Here is a 23,264-nt window from a genome sequence, read left to right on the forward strand (position 1 = left end):
TTTGTTTTGAATTTTGTCGGTAACCAAAAGTCTGTCTGTAATAAAGACTAAATCTGTCTGTAAATCTGTCTGTATTAATCCATTTTCTAGTTGTGTGTAGCTCATTCTTGATCATTTTTCTTCTAGTTTTCTTCTTTAATTCCTTTATCACTCTTTTCTATTTGTTATTGAATTCATATTTGAATCTTGTTACTCTTGAATTTTATTAATGCATTGAGTTATTTCCATATCTATTATTATTTGCTTGTTTTGTTATTATTGATTATTATTAGTGGTAATTTGAATTGAATTATTTTATCATATTTATCATGTCTTTTATTTTCGTTCACCAAGTATTTGAGGAAATGTCATTCATGATAATAGAGTGGATTTCCTTGCTTGGTTTGAGGGTTGAGTAATTGGAGCCACTTGAATTGTTATACTCAAATGTTGATCTGTAATTGAAAATTGCTGACTAGCTTTAACCTCACTAACTCTAATTCTCCTCTATGAAGTGACTAGGACTTGTGAGCTAAAGTGTTCACTTGACTTTCTTTCATTTGCTCGAGGATAACTAAGTAAGAGCAATGAGCCTTTACCATTACACTTGGAAAAGACAATAAGGATAAAATTTCCAATTCTCACTCCTAACTAAGGCTTTTTATATTGATTATTTTACAACTCTTGCTAGTTCTCTATTGCTCTAATTTCTAGTCATCTATTTTTCATTTTCAACTTCAAAAAAAATATCTAGAAAATTCTAATCAATAATTCGCATCTTGTGTCAACTCCTAGAAAAAACGACCCGAAATTTTACTCTCGGTTATTTATTTCATTTGTGACACATTTTAAATTCGATAGCGGAAATTAAATCTCGTTGGTTAAAACTGTACTTACAACGTTAATTTAGAAAAATACTTTTGATAATTCTTGACCGGCATTTATCCCGATTATCAGCGAACATGTGAGAAAATTTTTAAAATAGAACAAATTAGACTAGGAATCAATGTATCCATATTTTAAAGAAACCAAAAATTTAAATATATTTTTAAATTTTCTTAAACTTAAATATTCATAGACAAAAAATTAGAAATAAATTTATTTTTTTCTTAAAAATTTATTTTACCTGTAATAATTAAGAGTTACTAAATCCAGAAATTTTCATTAAAAAACAAAATCAAATCCACCGCTAACTACTAGATAACCAGTAATCCACGTAACTGGTGATTCTATATTTCACAACATTTAAAAAAGAATTTAATCACATGCAAATAATGGTAATAAGTACTAATGCGTGTTTAATTTATTAATTGACCCACAGCTAATAAAGCATCCAACAATTTATCACAAGGGGGAAAAATTAGAAATTATTTTCTTAAATATTTTCCACCTTTAAATATTTATTGCTTATTTTTTGTTTACTACTGCTTGTTAATTAATCGGAAAAAAATTCACTCATAGAAAAACCGAAACTATAAATATCGCTATCCTCGTATGCTTTATTAATTGTTAACCCAACTTATAAGAGGATTCTCACAAAATCATGAAATACAATACAGATGTACAAATGAACTCTAAAGATATTTATGACTTTTTCATACGAACTTCACTATTTGCCTTTTTCCATGAAACTCAAGACATGACAAAATTAAACAGAAAAATACAAAACAGAATACATTGAAGGAAAAGACAATCTGTTAGCTTAGATAGCTCTGAAAACTCTGTACCTTATACTCTCACTCCTTGCTTCAAGCCTTGGCTGTTCTCCCTTATTTATAAGGGGAAGCATCCACGGTTGAAACTAACTAAACTAAGCTAAACTTCTTCTTCATGCAAATCGATTCGGCCAGAGAGAGAAGAGGAAACCGAATGCTATACCAAACATGCAATTACCTCTGATTCTTCTCTTTACACCAAGCTTCATCAATCCGAGCCATCCCTCCTTGCTTGCACTCCAAGAAGGACTCATAGCCCTTGATACTTCTTGATGCATGACAGCTCCTCCTGCTCCACTTTTGCTTCCTCCATCACGTAGTCACCCTAGCTACCTTCTGTGATGAGTGAACCAAAAGCAGAGACGAGCCATCCCTGAAATCTTCTTCCTCTGACCGAGATCTTCTCTTTCATTTTTGGGTATGGAAAGCTTGAGCTTACTTCACCAAATCTTACCTTATTTTGGTGAAGATCTCAGCCACTACATATTTTATGTTTTCTTTTTCTTGCCATCATTATGATGGTCTTTAACTTGCTTCTAGCTTCATTTTGATAGCTTACAAAAGCTTCCATGGTTGCTGTGATGGAAGTGACCAAAAACAAGAAGCAAGATGAGAGAGGAAAGAGAAATTTGAACATTAACTAATGAATTTTGATAAAGTAAATTAAATTTCCACTTCCCTTTGCTTTAGGTAGCATGCCTCATTAAAGCCATCAATCAAATCAATTTCTCTCTCATAGTTTCAAGGTCTACGTTAACTCATCTTAATAAAATTTGAATTCCATCACATGATGAAAAATGAGATCCGTTGGAAGCAATGAAATTTTGCTTTCTTTGCTTAATGGTTTCGGACCATGCAAGCTTGCTTCTAGCAAGCAATTTAATTTTGGGCTTAGTTCAACAAGGTTCTAGTCCAATTAGTCACAAATTAGTTCAACCACTTAATATAACAGACTTTGAACAAGGCTGGATGTTTATAAGCATATTGGGCTTGCAATAATAATTCAGGATATCATATTAATAATTTTGTAATTAATCATATTAATAATGTTTGATCATCAAATTAAATTAGAGTTTTTCAAACTCATCAACATATATAAAAAAAAAAATATTTAAATTGATATCTCTTTTAGTAATTTTTCATCTAAAAGTAATTTTGAGTAGTATAATCTAAACAATATTTATTTTACTACAATCAATTTTGATATAAAGATTACCAAACATAAATTACGTTAACCCAAACTTATTTTTCATCAAAATTAATTTTACAAAATTAATTTAATACAAACTCTTGTTTACAAACTGTAATCTAAACACACACTAAACCTGCTAACGTTTGTTTCTTTGACTTTACTTGCATTGCTGCAGCCCGGAGGTAATAACATATTAATATGGACGAGGCCCAATAGTCATTAGTAGGGAAGATCCAACAATAAAGACATTACGACAACGAATATCTTAATTTAGTGGAAATTCAGGTGAAGTCGCCTTCATGTGAAGTTGATATGTAAGAGTTCTTAGATGATTTAACTGATTTGACTAAATTTTTATCCAATGGCTCTCGGGTATCAACTTCACATGAAGTCGATTTCACCTGAATTTTCTCCTTCAATAAAACAAATTAAAAGTAATAAAAAATAAATTAATAAAGATCAAGACATTAAGCAGGAATAACTCCAAAGTCCTAAAATAACGTCCCTAACACTATAAAAGGGAAGGGAAAAAACTACTTTGAGGTGAGTAGATTTTTTTTAAGAATTTATTATTATTTAATTAATTTAAATACTCAATTTTATATATCAATTTTCTAAAAAATAAAAAAATTACTTATTTTTTATTATTTTCTCATATAAAAACTGAATAAAAAACTATATTTAGAGGATATCTAATTACACGGATCAAAATAGTCCGAAACGGTTTACACCGGATCACGAACGTGAGTGTTAACGTTGTCAAGTTTAGTTAACTTACGTAGTCCATGCATGAATAGAGTCTTTTATCTGTTACATCAGTTATAACAGAATCTTGATGAGATTCTTGCTCTGCATCTATAAGAAGAGTGCCTGAGCTTTGTATTAACCAAGGTTTTGAAAATCGGATCGGACCGATTAGTTTAACCGGATTAATCTGAAACCGATTACTTAATCGGTTCGGCTGACCTTCAAAACCGTACTATAAAAAATGGGTAAAAAATTGGTTGAATCGGTGGTTAATCGGTAAATTGGCCGAACCGGTCGAATTTTTTACTTTTGGACTGAAATGGCGTAGTTTTGACGCGTAGAAAAAAAAAAGAAAAATGAAACACATTACTAAACGTCTGAACCCTACCCCAACCCCTTTTGTTTAGTCCCTCACCTCACCACACTTTACCCTAATTTCCTCTTCCAATCTTCCTCCAACTCCAATGAAGAGCAGCCGCCACCCAGCCACGATCACCGCTATCCACTCTTTAGCGTCGGTCGACGGTGCTTCTCCCCTCCTCGCATTGCTCCTCATCGTTTCTGGTTGTCACCTCTTCTCTGCTTCCCATCAGTCTTGTCGTTGCTGCCTCTTTGCTCCGCACTGTATCTCGTCGTTGTTGCAGATGTTGCTTCTCTTTACCGTCGTCGCCTCTCAAAGATCTGCTTGGAGCTATTGGCGTCGCAGTCTCTGTCGTCATAGTCATCGTCAAGCCCTCTATCTCTTTCTCTTTCTGTCCGAGCTGAATTTCCTTTCTCCCTCGACGTCACTTCCCTTCCTCCCTCGTTGTCGATAAGCGCTGCTACTTCAATTTATGATTTTGCTGTCTTCTGAAAAAATACTTGATTTGAATGATTCTGTTGAATTTTTTTTTTTGCTGAGTTAATTTTGTTGATGAAATTCTGAGTTGGGGTTGATGGTTGATTTTAACAGTAGTTGTTAGTTTTGTTAATTTTGTGTTCTGAGTTAGGGATAGTTGATGATGTGATTATGAATTTAATTTGGATGCTGAGTATGAATTCTTTGTTTATTTTTTCTGTTTTTAAATTTTCTGACTTTGAATGCTGAGTTCTCTGTGTTTGGATTCGAATTTTTATTGTTGAATATTTTATTAGAAGTTTTTGTTAAAATTTTTTGTAATTCTTAATTCTTTGTTGTTGGGAGTTTGAGTTTCTATGTAAGTTTGTTATTCTAATTTTTTTTTGTGATTATTGAATATGATCTTTTGGGTTAATAATTTTATTATATATTTAATTAAAACAGTTCAATCCCGATTCAATTACGGTTAAACTATTGAATTATTGAACCGATTACTTGACTGGTTCAATAACCAGTTCGATTCTCACAACCTTAATATTAACACTTCAAATTAATAACCACTTTCATTCGGTCTTAGTAAATTTTCTCTCATTTTATTTCTGTTACAATCCTCTTTAGGTACTATTGATTACCGTTAAAAATTACGACCATAAATAAAAATAAACAATAATTTTAAACGTGATATAAAAAATCATGATTTAAAATAAAAAAATGTTGTAATGTGATTTAGATGGTGTTGTAGTCCTTATATAAGAGCCATATTAAAAATTTGTATAGAACATAACGACATAATATTAAATTTTTAAATAATAAATATCATATAAAAAATAAATGAAATTATAGGTCTAATATACTAAAAGAATTTACATCATATTCATATTCATATACCGTGAAAACTCAATGTACAGTCACAATATGAAAATTATTAAATAATTTGACTAATTTAACTAAATTTTTATCTAACGGCTCCGAGTTATAAATTACACTGCACATGAGTTTCCAACTTACCAAGAGAACTTACAGCATTCTTACTTCAGATTTGATCAAAAACACACCACTGATCAATTTGTCTGAAAATTACTTTCCATATTAATTTGTCTAATGAATCATGCATATTATACTTTACCAAGCTAGGTAGGACCTAAGATTTGATTATATCAATTAATAAAAATTAGACTTTGTTAACAATTGTGGTTTAACATCGTTTTTATTAGGAAAATTCGTTCCCTATCACTTTAACAAGCATGTCTAATTGACTTTCATTGTTTTTATCATTTTAGAAAGTGCAAAAAAGGCGGTTTAACTAATTTTTCTTATCATTTGAAACAGTAAAAACAAAGCTAAAACAAAATAAAACGTTAAAAATATATAAATTAATATGCAATAATATATATATAACGGTTGAATTTTAGAACAAATAACTATTTCAACTTCCATTAGATGACTAATTGTAAGAAAAATAATAATTAAAAACAAGACTTTCAACAAATATTGTTAGATAATTGATTCAAAAAGTCTTGGATGAATAATGTATGTAATTAAAAAAAAAAAAAGTTTGACCCGCGTCCCTTGGTGCATGGCGAGCCATACCTCTCTGCTGTCTTCGCAACTTGTTGCATATATATTCATTCGGAAATTAAATAATTTTTGTAAGACTTTCAATTTGGTCTTTCTTTTTATCTAATTTTTGGTCTCTTTTCTCCATGTGCTTAGATCTCAAGGAGTTGTATTATACTATGTGTACACTAAAATTAGTCAGTAAAATCAGTTATTAAATTATGTTACGTATACATACACTAAAATCTGTCACCAAAATTAGCTATTAATATAAAATACATGTTAGAATATAAATACATATTAAAAATAAATTAAATCACATGTATTTATACATAAATATATTAGTGTCTAATTTTAGTAACTGATTTTAATATACAAATAATATTTTTACAAAATAACATCATGTAGTATGAGAAATTATCTTTGAACGCAACTTAGGGCCACATTGTCACATATTTAATTTGTATTTGTATAAAAAATGCTATTTGTCTGGTCGCTAAAATTAATTATTATGTATTTATATATATATATATATATATATATATATAGTTTAATTTATTTTTAATATATATTTTATATTTTAATATATATTTTATATGTTAGTAGTTGATTTTAGTATATACTTAATATAATTTATTCATATAGGATATCTAATATATTTGTTGTATTTATCATACATAAAATTATTTATGTAATTTTACCAAATAATTTAAAATATATTCAGTTTTTGAAAATATATTTATTTTTATTTTTAATATTTTGTTGGTGACGCACTGAGACCTTACAATTATAAATAAATGCTAATCAACATAAATCGGTAAAATAATTAATTCACTTGTCTATTTAAATAAATATTCAAATAAAATTTCATGTGTACGTAATAATTCATTAATCAGTGTCAAATTTATAAATTGAACTCCAATTTATGAAAATCTAGTCCAAAATTATCTCTAAAGATGTTCTTACATATATAAAATTATCTTTAGCAAATAATAAAATTGAAATGAAATAGAATGTTAAAAATAAAATTGAAACAATAATAAAATTAAAATCATCTTGGTGAGAATACACGAAAATCTGGAATTATTTAATTAAAAAAATGTTTGACCCTGAAATAATTGAAACAAACCTTTACACGTGAACATGGTTCTGCCCTGAATCGGAGATGGAAGCATTAGATAAAAAAATCTGTAAAACAGAAGAAATAGTGATATTAAATAATGCAAGTGCAAGTGAATGTGAATCTCAAATGCTGAAAGGAAAAGATCCTCCCTAATAAAGAAGCTAACTAAATAAATTCCTCCATGTGGTTCTATTTCACACTATCTAATTTGAAATATAATTTAATAGCATGCAAATTAATGGTTACTAAGGAATGCATTATCCGCCAACTATAAATAGGTATATGGTATGTCCTCTCTTTCCATGCTTCTTCTCAACTCTTCGCTCCCAAGTCAGAACTACTCTCACACAATCTTTTCTTATTTTCTTTTCAAGTTTGATTTACTTTTCATGGCCATCTAATTATTCTAAACCTTAACGTGCGTGCTTTGTTTTGAACTTTAATTGCATTTTTACTTGCAGGTATAAGTGATGGCACCATTTCTATTACACGGAGATATCAATGCAACCATTTATGAGACTCAAAAGTTCGACACCTTTTCATCGGTTAGTCCTGTTTCTGTCACTATTTATCCACCAGGGTCATCATAATTTATTGTTACAAAAATTTCAATTTGAAAAGTTCAATTTCTATGTAAACATTATATAGTTATATACAAATTTAATTTCTTTTTATAGAGTCAGTCAACACTATATAAAAATAATATTACACGAATATTAAACTATTTATAATCAAAACTGCCTGTGCACATATATAAACTACTTATTTTGTTTTGGGTCTATGGCCCTAGGCCCTGTTGGCCCCTTGGCTATCAATTTTAAATTCTATAAAATTTTTATTAGATTGATTTATAAAAAACATTAGAATTTAACAAGATTTGTACGTACCTATATTATAAATGACAATTTATGTATACATAAAAATCAGTATTATTATTATTTTATAATAAAAATAAAAGTAACATTAAAAAAATAATAACACAAAATTATTTTATTTAATTTAATATTTATAATTTTATATTATAATATCTATAATTATATATTTATTATATCTAAAATTATCTATTTATTTCAGCAAGAGTTAATGAATATAAAATAAAAATAAATTTCGACTATTTTAAGTTGATTTTTAGATTATATATATATATATATATATATATATATATATATATATATATTTACAAAAAGTTTGTCCTCCTCCTATTCCAGGTGCCCCTTTATGCAAGCATTTATCTGGATGAAGTAAAGATTGAAAGCAGGTCTTTAAAAGAGCCTAATAACCCTAAATTGGAAGAGTGTTTTTACATTCGTTGTGCCCATATGGCATCAAATATCGTAGTCAAATTGGAACGTGACAAATGGCCTTCTTATCTTCGTGGACGAGGTGTTATTGGAGAAGCATATGTGGAAGTTGATGAGAAAATGTTAAATGGCGTTGAAGTAGACAAATGGATTGAAATAGTTGATGCGAGTAAAAGGCCCATATCTGGGGGTCCAAAGATCCATATCAAGCTACAATTTTTTGATGCTAAACGACACCAAAACTGGTCTCAAGGCATCAAATCTCCTGACTTTCCTGGAGTTCCTCGCACTTTCTTCTCCCAGTATAAGGGATGCAAGGTATATATCATCATGATAAAGTAAATTAGTTACTTTATTATTATTATTATTATTATTGTTATTATTATTAGAGTAATACTAGAGAATTAATTCTTTTCGTCAATATTAGCTAATTTTTTTTAATTTTAAATTTTAAATTATAATCCTAACATTAGCTAACTATAAGTTAGTATTAGTTAACTCCAGACATTATAGCTAAATTATACTTTGTTAGCGGTCTTTTTGTTGAGAATAGATTTTGTTAGATTTTTTATTTTCATTTGGTATTTTTTTGACAAAATTTAAAAAATTATGTTTTAAATGGATCAAATTCGGTCTAAAATTATGTTATATAACTAAAATATATATTTTATAATAGAATTAGTAATTAATATTATATTTATATTTTAATATTATATAACATCATTTTGTTTTTAAAATAATTTATTTTAATATAAATATACATAATATTTATTAAATTTCACATTTAGATATCATATTTTATTTTTTGTTGTACAAAATTTATAAGAATTATATATACTAATTATACGTCGTCGAGTCGATTTGATTTAATTTGATTTATATTTGGATTAATTTAGGGTCGAATTCCTGTACTCAAAATAAAAAAAAAATGATAATTACATTTTTATTTTTTATAATGTTACTTTATATACAATTTTTTACATTATATATTGCATAAATTTGTAAAAAAGAGTGATGTTATTAAATTGAGGTGAGAATATCGATTTCACTATAAAATATTAGGATATATTCGGCTAAGCACATGCATACCCCTCCTTTGAGTTCAACTAACTAGTATTATCCAAAATGATGATGTTACCTTAATATTAAAATTAGCCATCAAAGTTAGTCATATATTAAAATATAAATATATATTAAAAATAAATTAAATTACATATGTATTTATACACAAATATTTTAGTAATTGATTTAATATAGTCACATATTAAAATACAAATACACATTAAAAATAAATTAAATTACATATATATATTTATACAAAAACTGATTTGATGTACGAATAACATTTTTGCATCCCAAATATGTTCAGGTTACTCTTTACCAAGATGCTCATGTCCTAAATGATTTTTTGCCAAGAGTAGTGCTTGATGGAGGTAAGACTTACGAGCCTCAAAGATGCTGGGAGGATATCTTTAATGCAATCAACGAAGCAAAACACTTTATATACATCACTGGCTGGTCTCTTTACACTCAGATTTCTCTTATAAGAGATCCTAAGAGGCCAAAGCATGGTGGAGACATAACACTCGGTGAGTTGCTCAAGAAAAAGGCAAAGGAAGATGGAGTCAAGGTTGTGCTACTTCTATGGCAGGATGGAATAATTCCAGTTCCAGGAATTGGAAACTACATCAGACTCATGGGTACTCATGATAAAGAAACCCAAAGCTATTTCAAGGACACAAATGTCCACTGCATTTTGTGCCCACGTGACAGTGTTTTTTACAGTCATCACCAAAAGATTGTGGTGGTGGATGCTAAGTTGCCAAATGGAAAGGACTCAGATCATCAAAGAAGAATTGTGAGCTTCATTGGAGGTATTGATCTTTGTAATGGAAGATATGATACTCAATTTCATTCTCTTTTTCAAACTTTAGCTGTTGAACACAGTAAAGATTTTTATCAACCTAGTATTTCTGGATCTGCAATTGAAAAGGGTGGTCCTAGAGAGCCATGGCATGATATACATTGTAAGCTTGAAGGGCCTATTGCATGGGATGTTTACTCCACATTTGTGCAGAGATTTCGGAAACAGGGCACAGATCAGGGCATGCTTCTTTCAAAAGAAAAGCTGAACATGGGCTTGTTAGTGGGGAGAACAAGATGATAGATCGGAGCATTCAAGATGCATACATTAATGCTATTCGGCGAGCAAAGAATTTCATATATATTGAGAACCAATATTTCATAGGAAGTGCTTTCGGGTGGAGTGTGGATAGCACAGAATTTGATGCCGTTCATCTTATCCCAAAGGAGCTTTCACTCAAAATTGTTAGTAAGATTAAAGCTAAGGAGAAGTTCATGGTGTATGTAGTGATTCCAATGTGGCCGGAGGGTGTTCCAATAAATAACACTACTGGAACTGTTCAGAAAATACTATATTTGCAGAGGAGGACCATAGAGATGATGTACCAGGACATTGCTCAAGCACTCAAGGAAGAGAAAATTGAACAAGATCCTCGGAAATATTTGTCATTCTTCTGTCTTGGCAATCGAGAGGTAAAGAAGGACGGAGAGTATGTGCCTCCGCAGAGACCAGAACAAGGTTCCGATTACCAAAAAGCTCAAGAAGCCAGACGCTTCATGATTTATGTGCATTCCAAGATGATGATAGGTAAGTCCATGATTATTTTAAAGTGAAAATTTAGGTGCAGTTAACTTTAAGTAAAGTTGATTGCTGACCGTAGTTAAATGATTTAACAGGTTTGACTAAATTGTTACTGCACCTGAGTTTATATATTATTTTGAATTGCAGTATTTAAAATGTCATCCATAAAAAACTCTTTATATTGTAAGTAATTTTTTATTCTAAAAACTTACCTAGCTAGCTATTTATGTGGATTCTTTTTTCTCTTGTTTGTTTTTGTTTGCTTGTTTAACAGTTGATGATGAGTACATAATCATTGGATCTGCCAACATCAACCAGAGATCAATGGATGGTGGAAGAGACACCGAAATTGCCATGGGAGCTTATCAACCGCACCATTTGGCTACCAGCCAGGGTGGTGCAAGAGGCCAAATCCATGGCTTACGCATGTCCTTATGGTACGAGCACCTTGGCATGCATGAAGACACCTTCCTCAACCCAGAAAGTGAAGAATGTATTAACAAAGTGAAGCAACTTGGGGAGAAGTATTGGGAATTGTATTCTAACAAGAATTCACTTGGATCTAGTAACCTTCCTGGCCACTTGCTTCGGTATCCTGTTGACATTTCTGCTGATGGAACACTCACAAATCTCTCAGGATTTGAGTTCTTCCCTGACACTACTGCTCCTATTCTAGGTGACAAAAATCCTACTATTATACATCGAGTTATTCCTAAGCCCATAGTGGATATCTTTAACAAGATCTTCACCAGGTAGCACGCATGCAAAAAAAGTGTCCCACAATTCTTAAAGTTCAATTCCTTGATCAAAATAAGTATCCTTTATTCACATCTGGTTTATTGTTGTACCTGTCTGATAATGGATACCTTTATCTTAACTTTTGATATTAAATAAATGTTGTATTGCTTGTACTTCGTGAATGAAATTTATCCATTTCAAAAGTCTTCTCGGCTCAGTTGTATTACTTCGTTGAATATAATTGTGGTTTCTTCCTTTATGGTCCATTCATCCTGATGAAATGCCTTTGATTATACCAAGTAAATGACTGAAAGAATATTAAAATATAGAGTGTATCGACTCCCAACAAACTACTCCACCTGTATATTTAAAATGGCAAATTCTATTCTATGATATATGTGAGATGGTATTTAAATTTTGTCAAACGTAAAAAATAAATTTTAAATTTTTAAAATTTATTTATCTTTATGTTTTTTAAATTTAATTTTAATATTTAACTCTTTATGATAACTTAGTAAACCACATCTTTGGTGTCCAATGGCCACGTTATTAGCAGCTACGGGTGGGTGAGGGTTGACCATTTAATAGAAAGTTGACAAGCTTCTTTTGTTTTGACAGTATTAAACAATATCTAAGTCCACCAAATTTTTTTATATATATATTTAGTTAGTTACCTATTTACCATGTTTGCTTAATAATGTTACTATCATTAACAATGTCAAATTCAAATTCAAACACTTTTTTCTACTATACGTGTATACCATAAATTAATGCAGCTAAGCTAGTTATTGTAAGTTTGTAATCACCAAACATCAAAACTCACCACAAAACCTACCGCTTAAGTATCACCTTTTAAGCATCATAATAATCAACATTTAAACATTAACTTCTGTTTCTAAAATTACAAGTTCGCCATTTCAATATAAAATATTTTCAACGGATATATATTGTTAGAGTAAAGTATATTTTTTATCTTTGAAATTTGGTAAAAATTTTAAAAATACCTCTAAGTTTTATTTTGTTTTAATTTTGTACCAAAAGTTTTTTATTTGCATCAAATATATTTTTGACGGCTAAATTTTCAAAAAAATTAAGACCAATATAACAATAATGCATGAAAATTATACTTAGTTTGTTTGTGTTGAGAGTTGTTCTTATAAAATTATTGTTAAATTGGTCTTAAATATTTTGACAAATTAGCCGTTAGAAGTATATTTGATGCAAATCGAAAACTTTTGGGACAAAATTGAAACAAAATAAAAGTTAGTATTAGTTAACTCTAGACATTATAGCTAAATTACACTTTGTTAGGGGTCTTTTTGTTGAGAATAGATTTTGTTAGATTTGTTATTTTTATTTGGTATTTTTTTGACAAAATTAAAAAAATTATGTTTTAAATGGATCAAATTCGGTCTAAAATTATGTTATAATATATTTTATAATATAATTAGTAATTAATATTATATTTATATTTTAATATTATATAACATCATTTTGGTTTTAAAATAATTTATTTTAATATAAATATACATAATATTTATTAAATTTAACATTTAAATATCATATTTTATTTTTTGTTGTACAAAATTTATAAGAATTATATATACTAATCATACGTCGTCGAGTCGATTTGATTTAATTTAAGAGCAATGCTAGGGGGCCAACAATTTTTGTAATTGTTAGCCATCAACTAGCCATCAATGATAATTTGATGGTGTGAGATTGATGTAAAATTTCATCCAATGGCTCACCTTCCTCTGCTGATTACATGCTGGCCAAAATTCAATAAAACTGCTGGCCCCCTAGACTTTTCCTTAATTTAATTTATATTCGGATTAACTTAGGGTCGAATTCGTGTACTCAAAATAAAAAAAAAATTGATAATTACATTCTTATTTTTTATAATGTTACTTTATATACAATTTTTTACATTATATATTGCATAAATTTGTAAAAAAAGAGTGATGTTATTAAAATTGGAGTGAGGATATCCATTTCACTATAAAATATTAGGACATATTCAGATCTAAGTACATGCACACCCTTGTTTTGAGTTCAACTAATTAGTATTATCCAAAATGATTATATTGCGTATATATTAAAATCAGTTATTAGGGTAAAAAATGCATTTAAACCAAAGAGAGAAATTTATTACGCATATAAGCCAAATAAGAATCAGTCAAAGCACACTTTAATGTAATTCGAAACAACTTTATTCGAATTACATTCCTTAATAATTCGAATCAATACAGTTCGAATTATTCCCAATCATTGCGTACAAGTAATTCGAATCAACTTGGATCGAATTATAAAAGCATAATTCGAATTGTGTTAATTCGAATTAGTAGGAACACGTGAGTAGGAGGAAGTTCGAATCAAATTGATTCGAATTACTCACATTTCGAATCAAATGGTAATTCAAATTACACATTGTACAATAAGATACTAAAAAAATACTATATAATATAAAAAAATATACTAAAAGAAGTATAAAATAAGATTATAGTAAATTAATTTTAGTATAAAATTATTAAATATAAATTAATTTTAACTACTATTAGTACATTGAATTAAAAATAACATATAAAAATGTACTTGTATTTTATTAAATTTTAATAACATATAAAAATTTAATGACTTTTTAAATATTCTTTTTATAATAGGAGTACATTTTTATATACTTTAAATACTTTATATAAAAATGTACTGGTATTTATCATACAAAAATAAAGTGTTGTGCCAATATAATAACATTATAACATTTTAAATCAATTTTTTCTAGGATTTTAGATTAAAAGCAGCACATGAAAAAGTATTATTGGTATTTTAAAGCTAACTTAATTAGAAAAGATAGAACTGTATTTTTTAGGATTTTACGTACATAATTAGGCTATTTTAATATTGATCAAAGATGTGTGTTACACTATGTTATTTGATTTTAGGTAAGTTTTACTCTACTATAATTTTTTATTTTTTACTTTTCAGGAGACACAAATCTAAAAAATTTTATAAATTAATTTAAAAGAAAATATCATTGACGTTTTATAAAATTTTTTTTTGATTTGTGTCTTTTGAAAAGTAAAAAAAAAAATATAGTAGAGTAAAACTTACCTGAAACCAAATAACATAGTGTAACACATCAATATTAAAAAAAATTAACTTAATTATGTACATAAAATCCTAAAAAATACAGTTCTATCTTTTTTAATTAAGTTAGCTTTAAAATACCAATAATACTTTTTCATGTGCTGCTTTTAATCTAAAATCTTAGAAAAAAATTGATTTAAAATGTTATAATGTTATTATATTGGCTCACTACTTTATTTTTGTATGATAAATACAAGTACATTTTTATATAAAATATTTAAAGTATATAAAAATGTACTCCTATTATAAAAAAAATATTTAAAAAGTCATTAAATTTTTATATGTTATTAAAATTTAATAAATACAAGTACATTTTTATATGTTATTTTTAATTCAATGTATTAATAGGAGTTAAAATTAATTTATATTTAATAATTTTATGCTAAAATTAATTTACTATAATCTTGTTTTATACTTTTTTTTAGTATATTTTTTTATATTATATAGTATTTTTTCTAGTATCTTATTATACAATGTGTAATTTGAATTACCATTTGATTCGAAATGTGAGTAATTCCAATCAATTTGATTCGAACTTCCTCCTACTTATGTGTTCCTACTAATTCGAATTGACACAATTCGAATTATACTTTTATAATTCGTTTCAAGTTGATTCGAATTACTTATACGCAATGGTTGGGAATAATTCGAGTTGTATTGATTCTAATTATTAAGGAATGTAATTCGAATAAAGTTGTTTCGAATTACATTAAATTGTGCTTTGACTAATTCTTGTATCAGATTCTTGTTTGGCTTATATGCATAATAAATTTCTCTCTTTGGCTTAAATGCGTTTTTTACCCAGCTATTAAAATTAATTATCATTCTAAAATACATGTTGAAATATAAATATATATTAAAAATAAATTAAATCACATATGTATTTATATACAAATAACTTATTTTAATAGCTGATTTTAATGTACAAATAATATTTTTGTATCTAAAATATGTTCAGGTTACTCTTTACCAAGATGCTCATGTCCTAGATGATTTTTCTCCAAGAGTAGTGCTTGATGGAAGTAAGACTTACAAGCCTCAAAGATGCTAGGAGGATATCTTTGATGCAATCAACGAAGCAAAACACTTTATATACATCAATGGCTGGTCTCTTTACACTCAGATTTTTCTTATAAGAGATCTAAGAGGCCAAAGCATGGTGGAGACATAACACTCGGTGAGTTGCTCAAGAAAAAGGCAAAGGACGATGGAGTCAGGGTTGTGATGCTTCTATGGCAGGATGGAATAATTTCAGTTCCGGAAATTGGAAACTACGTCAGAACTCGGGTACTCATGATAAAGAAACCCAAAGCTATTTCAAGGACACAAATGTCCGCTGCATTTTGTGCCCACGTGATAGTGTTTGTTACTGTCATCACCCAAAGATTGTGGTGGTGGATGCTAAGTTGCCAAATGAAAAAGACTCAGATTGTAAGACCCAAAATTTTTCAAATAAAATTTATTGTAAATTAATTTAAATTCATTTATTCATTAGAAATGTTATTTTTAGAAATTATTTTATTAAAACTAGTTAAATCAAAAATTAAATTAGGTTTTGATAATTAATTAAAATTTTATCTAATTTTATAATTATTGAATTATTTTTTATATTTAAATTATAAAATTAGTAGTTACGAAATGACAATAATATTTATGTGACTTAATTCAAATAATTGATAATTCTATGATTTAATACTTCAAGTTTTAGGAATAAAGAAAATTAATCTTATTATCTTATAAATTCAATTAAAGAATTTGATTTCAAACCAATTAATATTTTAATACAACAAATAATATTTTAAAATAATTTTTAAGATTAAATTAGATTTTTAATTAATACTCTAGACCTCTAATTTTATTAAATATACCTAAACTACCCAAAACAAAAACAAAATCCCTAAATTAAACCTATTAACTCTAGCCACAACCGCCACACCCCCCTTTCCCAAAAAGAAACAGCTTCAGATTAAACTAAGAAAGAAAAAAGAGAAGGGAAATGGAAACAGGGAAAGGAGGGGAGAGAGGGTGAGATTCGAGAAAGCAGAGAGAAAGAGAGGGAAGAGCGCCGGTGGAAGGGGGAAGACGCGCCAGAGCTGGAGGGCTGTTCCGCCGCTCCTCGTCGCGGCTGAAGCCGTCGCCACCACAGATGCGTCCGCGCCATCGAGTCGTCGCCGCCGAACCACCCGCGAGTAACAGAACCGCGAAGAGAAAGAGTGCATGAAGAGAGAGAGGGAGCCGATTCTGCCACCACCGCCGCGTCCAGCCGCCGTCGCTTACTCCATCACCGCTCCTAGAGGCGGGTGGCGGAGCTTCTACCGCCGTTGAGATCCACCACCATCAGCGCTGCCGTCAAAGGGAGCGCGCTGTCACAGTTCAATCACAATCGAGCTTGAAGGGAAGTGCCACTGAAGTTGCCCGACAGCAGTTTCCCCTGCGTTCCCAATCCCATTCTTGAAACTGTAATATTCTTGCTCAGTGCATGTTTGGGCGCCATTATTTTTTAATGTGTTTGGCAAATTTTTAGTAGTAAGAGTAAAAGCACTAGTAAAATCAAAAAAAGACCTTTTTTGAGAAGCTGTAATTTATATCTTTTTTTAAAAGATCTTTTTTCCTTAAAAAAAAAAAGATGTTTTTCATGTAATAAATAAACAAAAAAGTACTTTTATATTGTTATACCCAAACATAATTGATAGATAAAAAGACTTTTTTACATGAGATATCCAAACATAAAATTACTTTTACTTCTCTATAAGATCTTTTAAAAAAAATAACTCGAAAAAAAATCTTTTTTTAGAAGCTCACCCAAACAAGTCCTTACTCTGCTTCCCGATTTTAATTCTCTATAATTTTTATTCTGGATAAAATAGTAATGTTCCTGTTTAGTACTGCTGTCGCCGTCGTCAATCTGGATCCTAGCTCGTTGCTGCTGATGATGGTAAGCCAAACTGTCATCCTTGATGCTGGAGAAGGACACCAGAGTTACTATTCTGGTTTTAATGCAATTCGTCCCTGTCCCGGATCACTGTTGTCTTCTGTTCTGCTTCTGCTTCTAGTTGCGCCGGTACTGATGCAGTTATCGCTCCATCATTCTATTTTTCCATAACTGTAGTGAATTCCTAACTAAAATCTTTATTGTTATTGTTGTTATATGCTTGTTGAGGGTTTTGGGTATTCACGTTTCAGGGTTAAACCATTGAGCCGTGTTTGATGGTGTTGTTGGTGAGAGTTTTCAGTGTAGCTAATGCCACTGCCGTTGTTTCATTCTCTTAGTACAGTAAGTGTTTCTGTTTCGAAACCCTCACGTTAGTATTCAATTATATGTTTGTGAGTCTTACGCAACTTTAATGTCTCAGGGTCGAGTTCTGCTGTGAATAGTGCTTTTTGGGCTATACGGCTGTGGGAAATAGTCGGAGTCAATGTCATTCGATTTTGGAATGAGGAAAAAAAAAGGAATTCTCCAACGCGTTTGGTTTGTGGTTTCGCGAGGTAGGGGCGTTTTTATTAAAACTCATTTTTGTTCTTAAGAGTTGTTATAAATTGATATTTAGGCGAGTAAATATTTTTGGTGATTATGGAATCTTATGAGTTGAACTGAACTGCCTTGAATGAATGTGATTGCTTACTTGCCTGTTGCTAGTTCTGAATATTGAGTTGATATTGAAGTAGTGAATGAAAGGTTAATTTGAAAATCTGATTTGAATGTTTATCAAGTATAATTGAGAATTGGAAAGTGATTTGATGTTGGATTTAGTTTGACTTCCGAAAATGATTTGAGATTTGTGAATGACTTGGGTTTGAAAATGTTGGAAAGTGTATGAGAAAATGTTAATTGACTTTGTTGGAAATGAATTGGAATTTGGAAAGGGTTATAATATTGGAAATGAGCTTGATTTGTAGAAAAATGAATTTATATTGAAAATGGTTTGAGATATTGAAATTGTTCTGATTTTGAAATTGAGTTGAAAGGAGTTTGAGAAATGGTTTTGTTGGGACCCGGAAAGGGTGGCAGTGTCCGAGTTTTAGAGGAGATGTTGCCAAAATTTTATAAAATTGGAAGTTTTATTTGGTGTATTTAACTAAAAAGGTTTGTTCTTAAACATTATATGTGTTTTAAGATTGATTTATTTATCAGAGAAAGGATTATGTTTTGAATGAGGATTTGTTAATGGATGGAATGGAAAGAAGGATAATGAGGATTTTCTTTGAAATATAGTTTTGGAATGAATTTAGAAATGAGATTTGGATTGATAAATGATTATGACATTGAGAATGTTGAGATATAAACTTTGAATTTATCACATGGTTTATAAATTTGAATTATCTGAGATACGAGGTTCCCTGGATAAAGTACTATGGTTTACCACCACGTGTACCAGGTTGAAAACTCGATACTCTATTGACCCTACGACGTAAGTGTGACCGGGCACTATATAAATCCCCGGGAATGTTACCCCCATTGAGCAATATTGATTATTTGAGAAAAAGCTATGCATAGACTCTTGGGGATGCACGTCGGGGGACAGTTTAAGGACAATTCAGACTTGTCGGGTTGGCTGGATAACCGACAGATGAGCCTCATCAACCATAGGACAGGCATGCATCATATGCATTTGTATGCTTTGTTTGGGTTTGAATTTGTTTTGGTTTGCCTAATTGCTAAACTGTTTTTAACTGCTACTTGAACTATTTGCTGTAACTGCTGCGTACTTGTGTTTTCCTTGTCTGTCTTGCCTGTGTTTGTCTTGGCATGCTACACTTGAGAATGAACTTTGGTGCTGAGTTAATGATTGTGTTGTTTGATTGCATGATTGGTTTTTTATTGAGATTTTCTTATAAGAAAGGAAAAGTTTTGGATTTCTAAAAGATTAGACAATGTTTCTTCGAAAAGGTTTTAAACGATTACCTATTGGTTTTTAAAATATTCGTAAGGCAATGATAATCACTGAGCTTGAAAACAGTTTTCTTATCAAATATCTTCTTATGACAACTTTGAAACTCCGTGGTGAGACCGTGTGGTTAGGTTCTCACCCCCCTACAGCTTTACTTTTTAGGAACCGGATGAAGAAGCATTAAGAAGAGTTATACTGCATTTGGTTTATAAATTGTTGTATTAATTAGATTATTTTCTTCCCTCGTCTTTGTTATTACAAGTTTGTAAGAGAGATAGGGATTGTATGGTTTATATGTATAATATATTATGAATTATTATGTAAGGAGTCTTGTATATGAATCTATGTTTGCTTGTATTTTTCTTAAGATAAAGTGTTTATTTCTGGTCTTCAAAGAAATCAGCGATACAGTATCGAGTCACAGGCTCCTATTTTAGTATTTAGTATGTAAAGTAGTCGTAATACTTCTTGCTATCAGAGTAGCGCAGCCGGAAGCGTGACTTCTGATAGTGAGGGTGTTATACAGATCATCAATGAAGAATTGTGAGTTTTATTGGAGGTATTGATCTCTATAATTGAAGATATGATACTCAATTTCATTCTCTTTTTCAAACTTTAGCTGCTGAACAGAGTAAAGATTTTTATCAACCAAGTATTTCTGGATCTGCAATTGAAAAGGGTGGTCCTAGGGAGCCATGGCATGATATACATTGTAATCTTGAAGGGCCTATTGCATGGGATGTTTACTCCACCTTTGTGCAGAGATTTTGGAAACATGGCACAGATCAGGGCATGCTTTTTTCAGAAGAAAAGCTTAAGGATTTCATCATTACACCATCTCAAGTAACGAACCCTGATGATGACGATGACACGTGGAATGTTCAGTTGTTCAGATCCATTGATGATACAACTACTCTTGGTTTTCCAGAAACCGCTAAAGAAGCTTTTGAACACGGGCTTATTAGTGGGGAGAACAAGATGATAGATCGGAGCATTCAAGATGCATACATTAATGCTATTCGGCGAGCAAAGAATTTCATATATATTGAGAACCAATATTTCATAGGAAGTGCTTTCGGGTGGAGTGTGGATAGCACAGAATTTGATTCTGTTCATCTTATCCCAAAGGAGCTTTCACTCAAAATTGTTAGCAAGATTAAAGCCAAGGAGAAGTTCATGGTGTACGTAGTGATTCCAATGTGGCCGGAGGGTGTTCCAATAAATAACACTACTGGAGCTGTTCAGAAAATATTATATTTGCAGAAGAGGACCATAGAGATGATGTACAAGGACATTGTTCAAGCACTCAAGGAAGAGAAAATTGAACAAGATCCTCGGAAATATTTGTCATTCTTCTATCTTGGCAATCGAGAGGTGAAGAAGGACGGAGAGTATGTGCCTCCACAGAGACCAGAACAAGGTTCTGATTACCAGAAAGCCCATGAAGAAAGACACTTCATGATTTATGTGCATTCCAAGATGATGATAGGTAAGTCAATGATTATTTCAAAATGAAAATTTAGGTGTAGTTAACTTCATGTAAAGTTCATAGCTGGCCGTCATTAAATGATTTAATATGTTTGATTAACTCTAGCTATCAACTTCACATGAAGTTAACCACACCTAAATTTCTATATTATTTTAAATTTAACGTTCATGTACTCTTTTTGTATACAAATAATCTATGATGCACGGATACTGACACGGACATGGGACACGACACGATACGGGATACGTCGACACGCGAATTTTAAAATTTCGCATGACACGGGGACACGCATATATGTAAAATATAAAGTATTTTTAGATAAATTGTAATGATATTTTGATATTTTATTGATATTAAAATATAAATTAAAATTTTTAATTATTTTTAATGTCTTATTTTAATTATATCAAGCATTTAAAATATTTTTTATTTTAATAAATAATAATATATACTATATCTAAATTTATTTTAAGAATATATGTTAAGAATAAGACTGGACACGTGGACACGTGATGGTATTTAGGTGTGTCCAGGCGTGTCCGGAGAAGAATTTTTTATTTTTTATTAAGACACGGTTGGACACGCGTGTCTGAAATGTGTCCGACACACGAACACGATAACTCAGCGAAGTGTCCGTGCTTCATAGCAAATAATAATTAATATTTAAAAAACTCTTTGTATTGTAAGTAATTTTTTATTGTAAAAACTTTACATAGCTATTTATGTGGATTCTTTTTTCTTTTGTTTGTTTTTGTTTGCTTGTTTCACAGTTGATGATGAGTACATAATCATTGGATCTGCCAACATCAACCAGAGATCAATGGATGGTGGAAGAGACACCGAAATTGCCATCGGAGCTTATCAACCGCACCATTTGGCTACCAGCCAGGGTGTTGCAAGAGGCCAAATCCATGGCTTCCGCTTGTCCCTATGGTACGAGCACCTTGGCATGCATGAAGACACCTTCCTCAACCCAGAAAGTGAAGAATGTATTAACAAAGTGAAGCAACTTGGGGACAAGTATTGGGAGTTGTATTCTAACAAAGATTTACTTGGATCTAATAACCTTCCTGGTCACTTGCTTCGGTATCCTGTTGACATTTCTACTGATGGAACACTCACAAATCTCTCAGGAGTTGAGTTCTTCCCTGACACTAATGCTCCTATTCTAGGTGACAAAAACCCTACTATCATGAATCGAGTTCTTCCTAACAAGATCTTCACCATGTAACATGCATGCAAAAAAAGTGTCCCACAATTCTTAAAGTTCAATTCCTTGATCAAAATAAGTATCCTTTATTAACATCTGGTTTATTGTTGTACCTGTTTGATAAAAGATACCTTTATCTTAACTTTTGATATTAAATAAATGTTGTATTGCTTGTACTTCGTGAATGAAATTTATCCATTTTAAAAGTCTTCTCGGCTCAGTTGTATTATACTTCATTGAATATAATTGTGGCTGCTTCCTTCATGGTCCATTCATCCTGATGAAATGCCTTTGACTATACCAAGTAAATGATTGAAAGAATACTATAATAGCATGCATCCACTCCCAACATGATGATATTCTAGGTTTAATATACAAAAGAATTTACATTCATATTCATATTCATATGTGAAATTTGATACATATACATATTGGTTAAGTGATTGTGGAACAGGATTTGAGAGCGTGGACAGAACATGCTGTGGCATTGCAAATATGGAACTTGTCCCATTTTATAGCACTTCTCATTGAATATGCAAAGATGCATCTAAATATGTTCTATGGGACAGTTATCACTGAGAGAACTTATAGCATTATTATCTCATATTTAATAAAAAAGATCAAGTTAATTTTCAAAATGGTTTCTAAAATTTGATATCTAACTCAATTTAGTT

The 23,264-nt window shown here is 30.3% G+C and overlaps 1 protein-coding gene and 1 pseudogene across 4 annotated transcripts; both read left to right on the plus strand.

The window, feature by feature from the left end:
* The first annotated feature begins 7,467 nt into the window (after window positions 1–7,467).
* LOC130966692 (phospholipase D alpha 1-like) lies at window positions 7,468–12,072 on the plus strand (annotated as a pseudogene).
* A 4,858-nt stretch (window positions 12,073–16,930) lies between these two features.
* Window positions 16,931–22,780, plus strand: LOC130966290 (phospholipase D alpha 1-like). Of its 4 annotated transcripts, none has more exons than XM_057891076.1 (6): window positions 16,931–17,461; window positions 17,870–18,063; window positions 18,186–18,276; window positions 18,356–18,488; window positions 20,511–21,380; window positions 22,151–22,780. In XM_057891076.1, the coding sequence occupies exons 4-6, from the start codon at window positions 18,419–18,421 to the stop codon at window positions 22,609–22,611; spliced, it is 1,401 nt and encodes a 466-aa protein (XP_057747059.1). In that variant the 5' UTR covers window positions 16,931–17,461; window positions 17,870–18,063; window positions 18,186–18,276; window positions 18,356–18,418; the 3' UTR covers window positions 22,612–22,780. The 4 variants fall into 4 exon arrangements, with proteins under 4 accessions (XP_057747059.1, XP_057747068.1, XP_057747074.1 ...); XM_057891085.1 differs by having other exon boundaries at window positions 17,886–18,063; XM_057891091.1 differs by having other exon boundaries at window positions 17,919–18,063.
* The last annotated feature ends 484 nt before the right edge of the window (window positions 22,781–23,264 follow it).

Source organism: Arachis stenosperma, chromosome 1 (genome assembly GCF_014773155.1).
Source record: "Arachis stenosperma cultivar V10309 chromosome 1, arast.V10309.gnm1.PFL2, whole genome shotgun sequence".
NCBI lineage: Eukaryota > Viridiplantae > Streptophyta > Magnoliopsida > Fabales > Fabaceae > Arachis > Arachis stenosperma.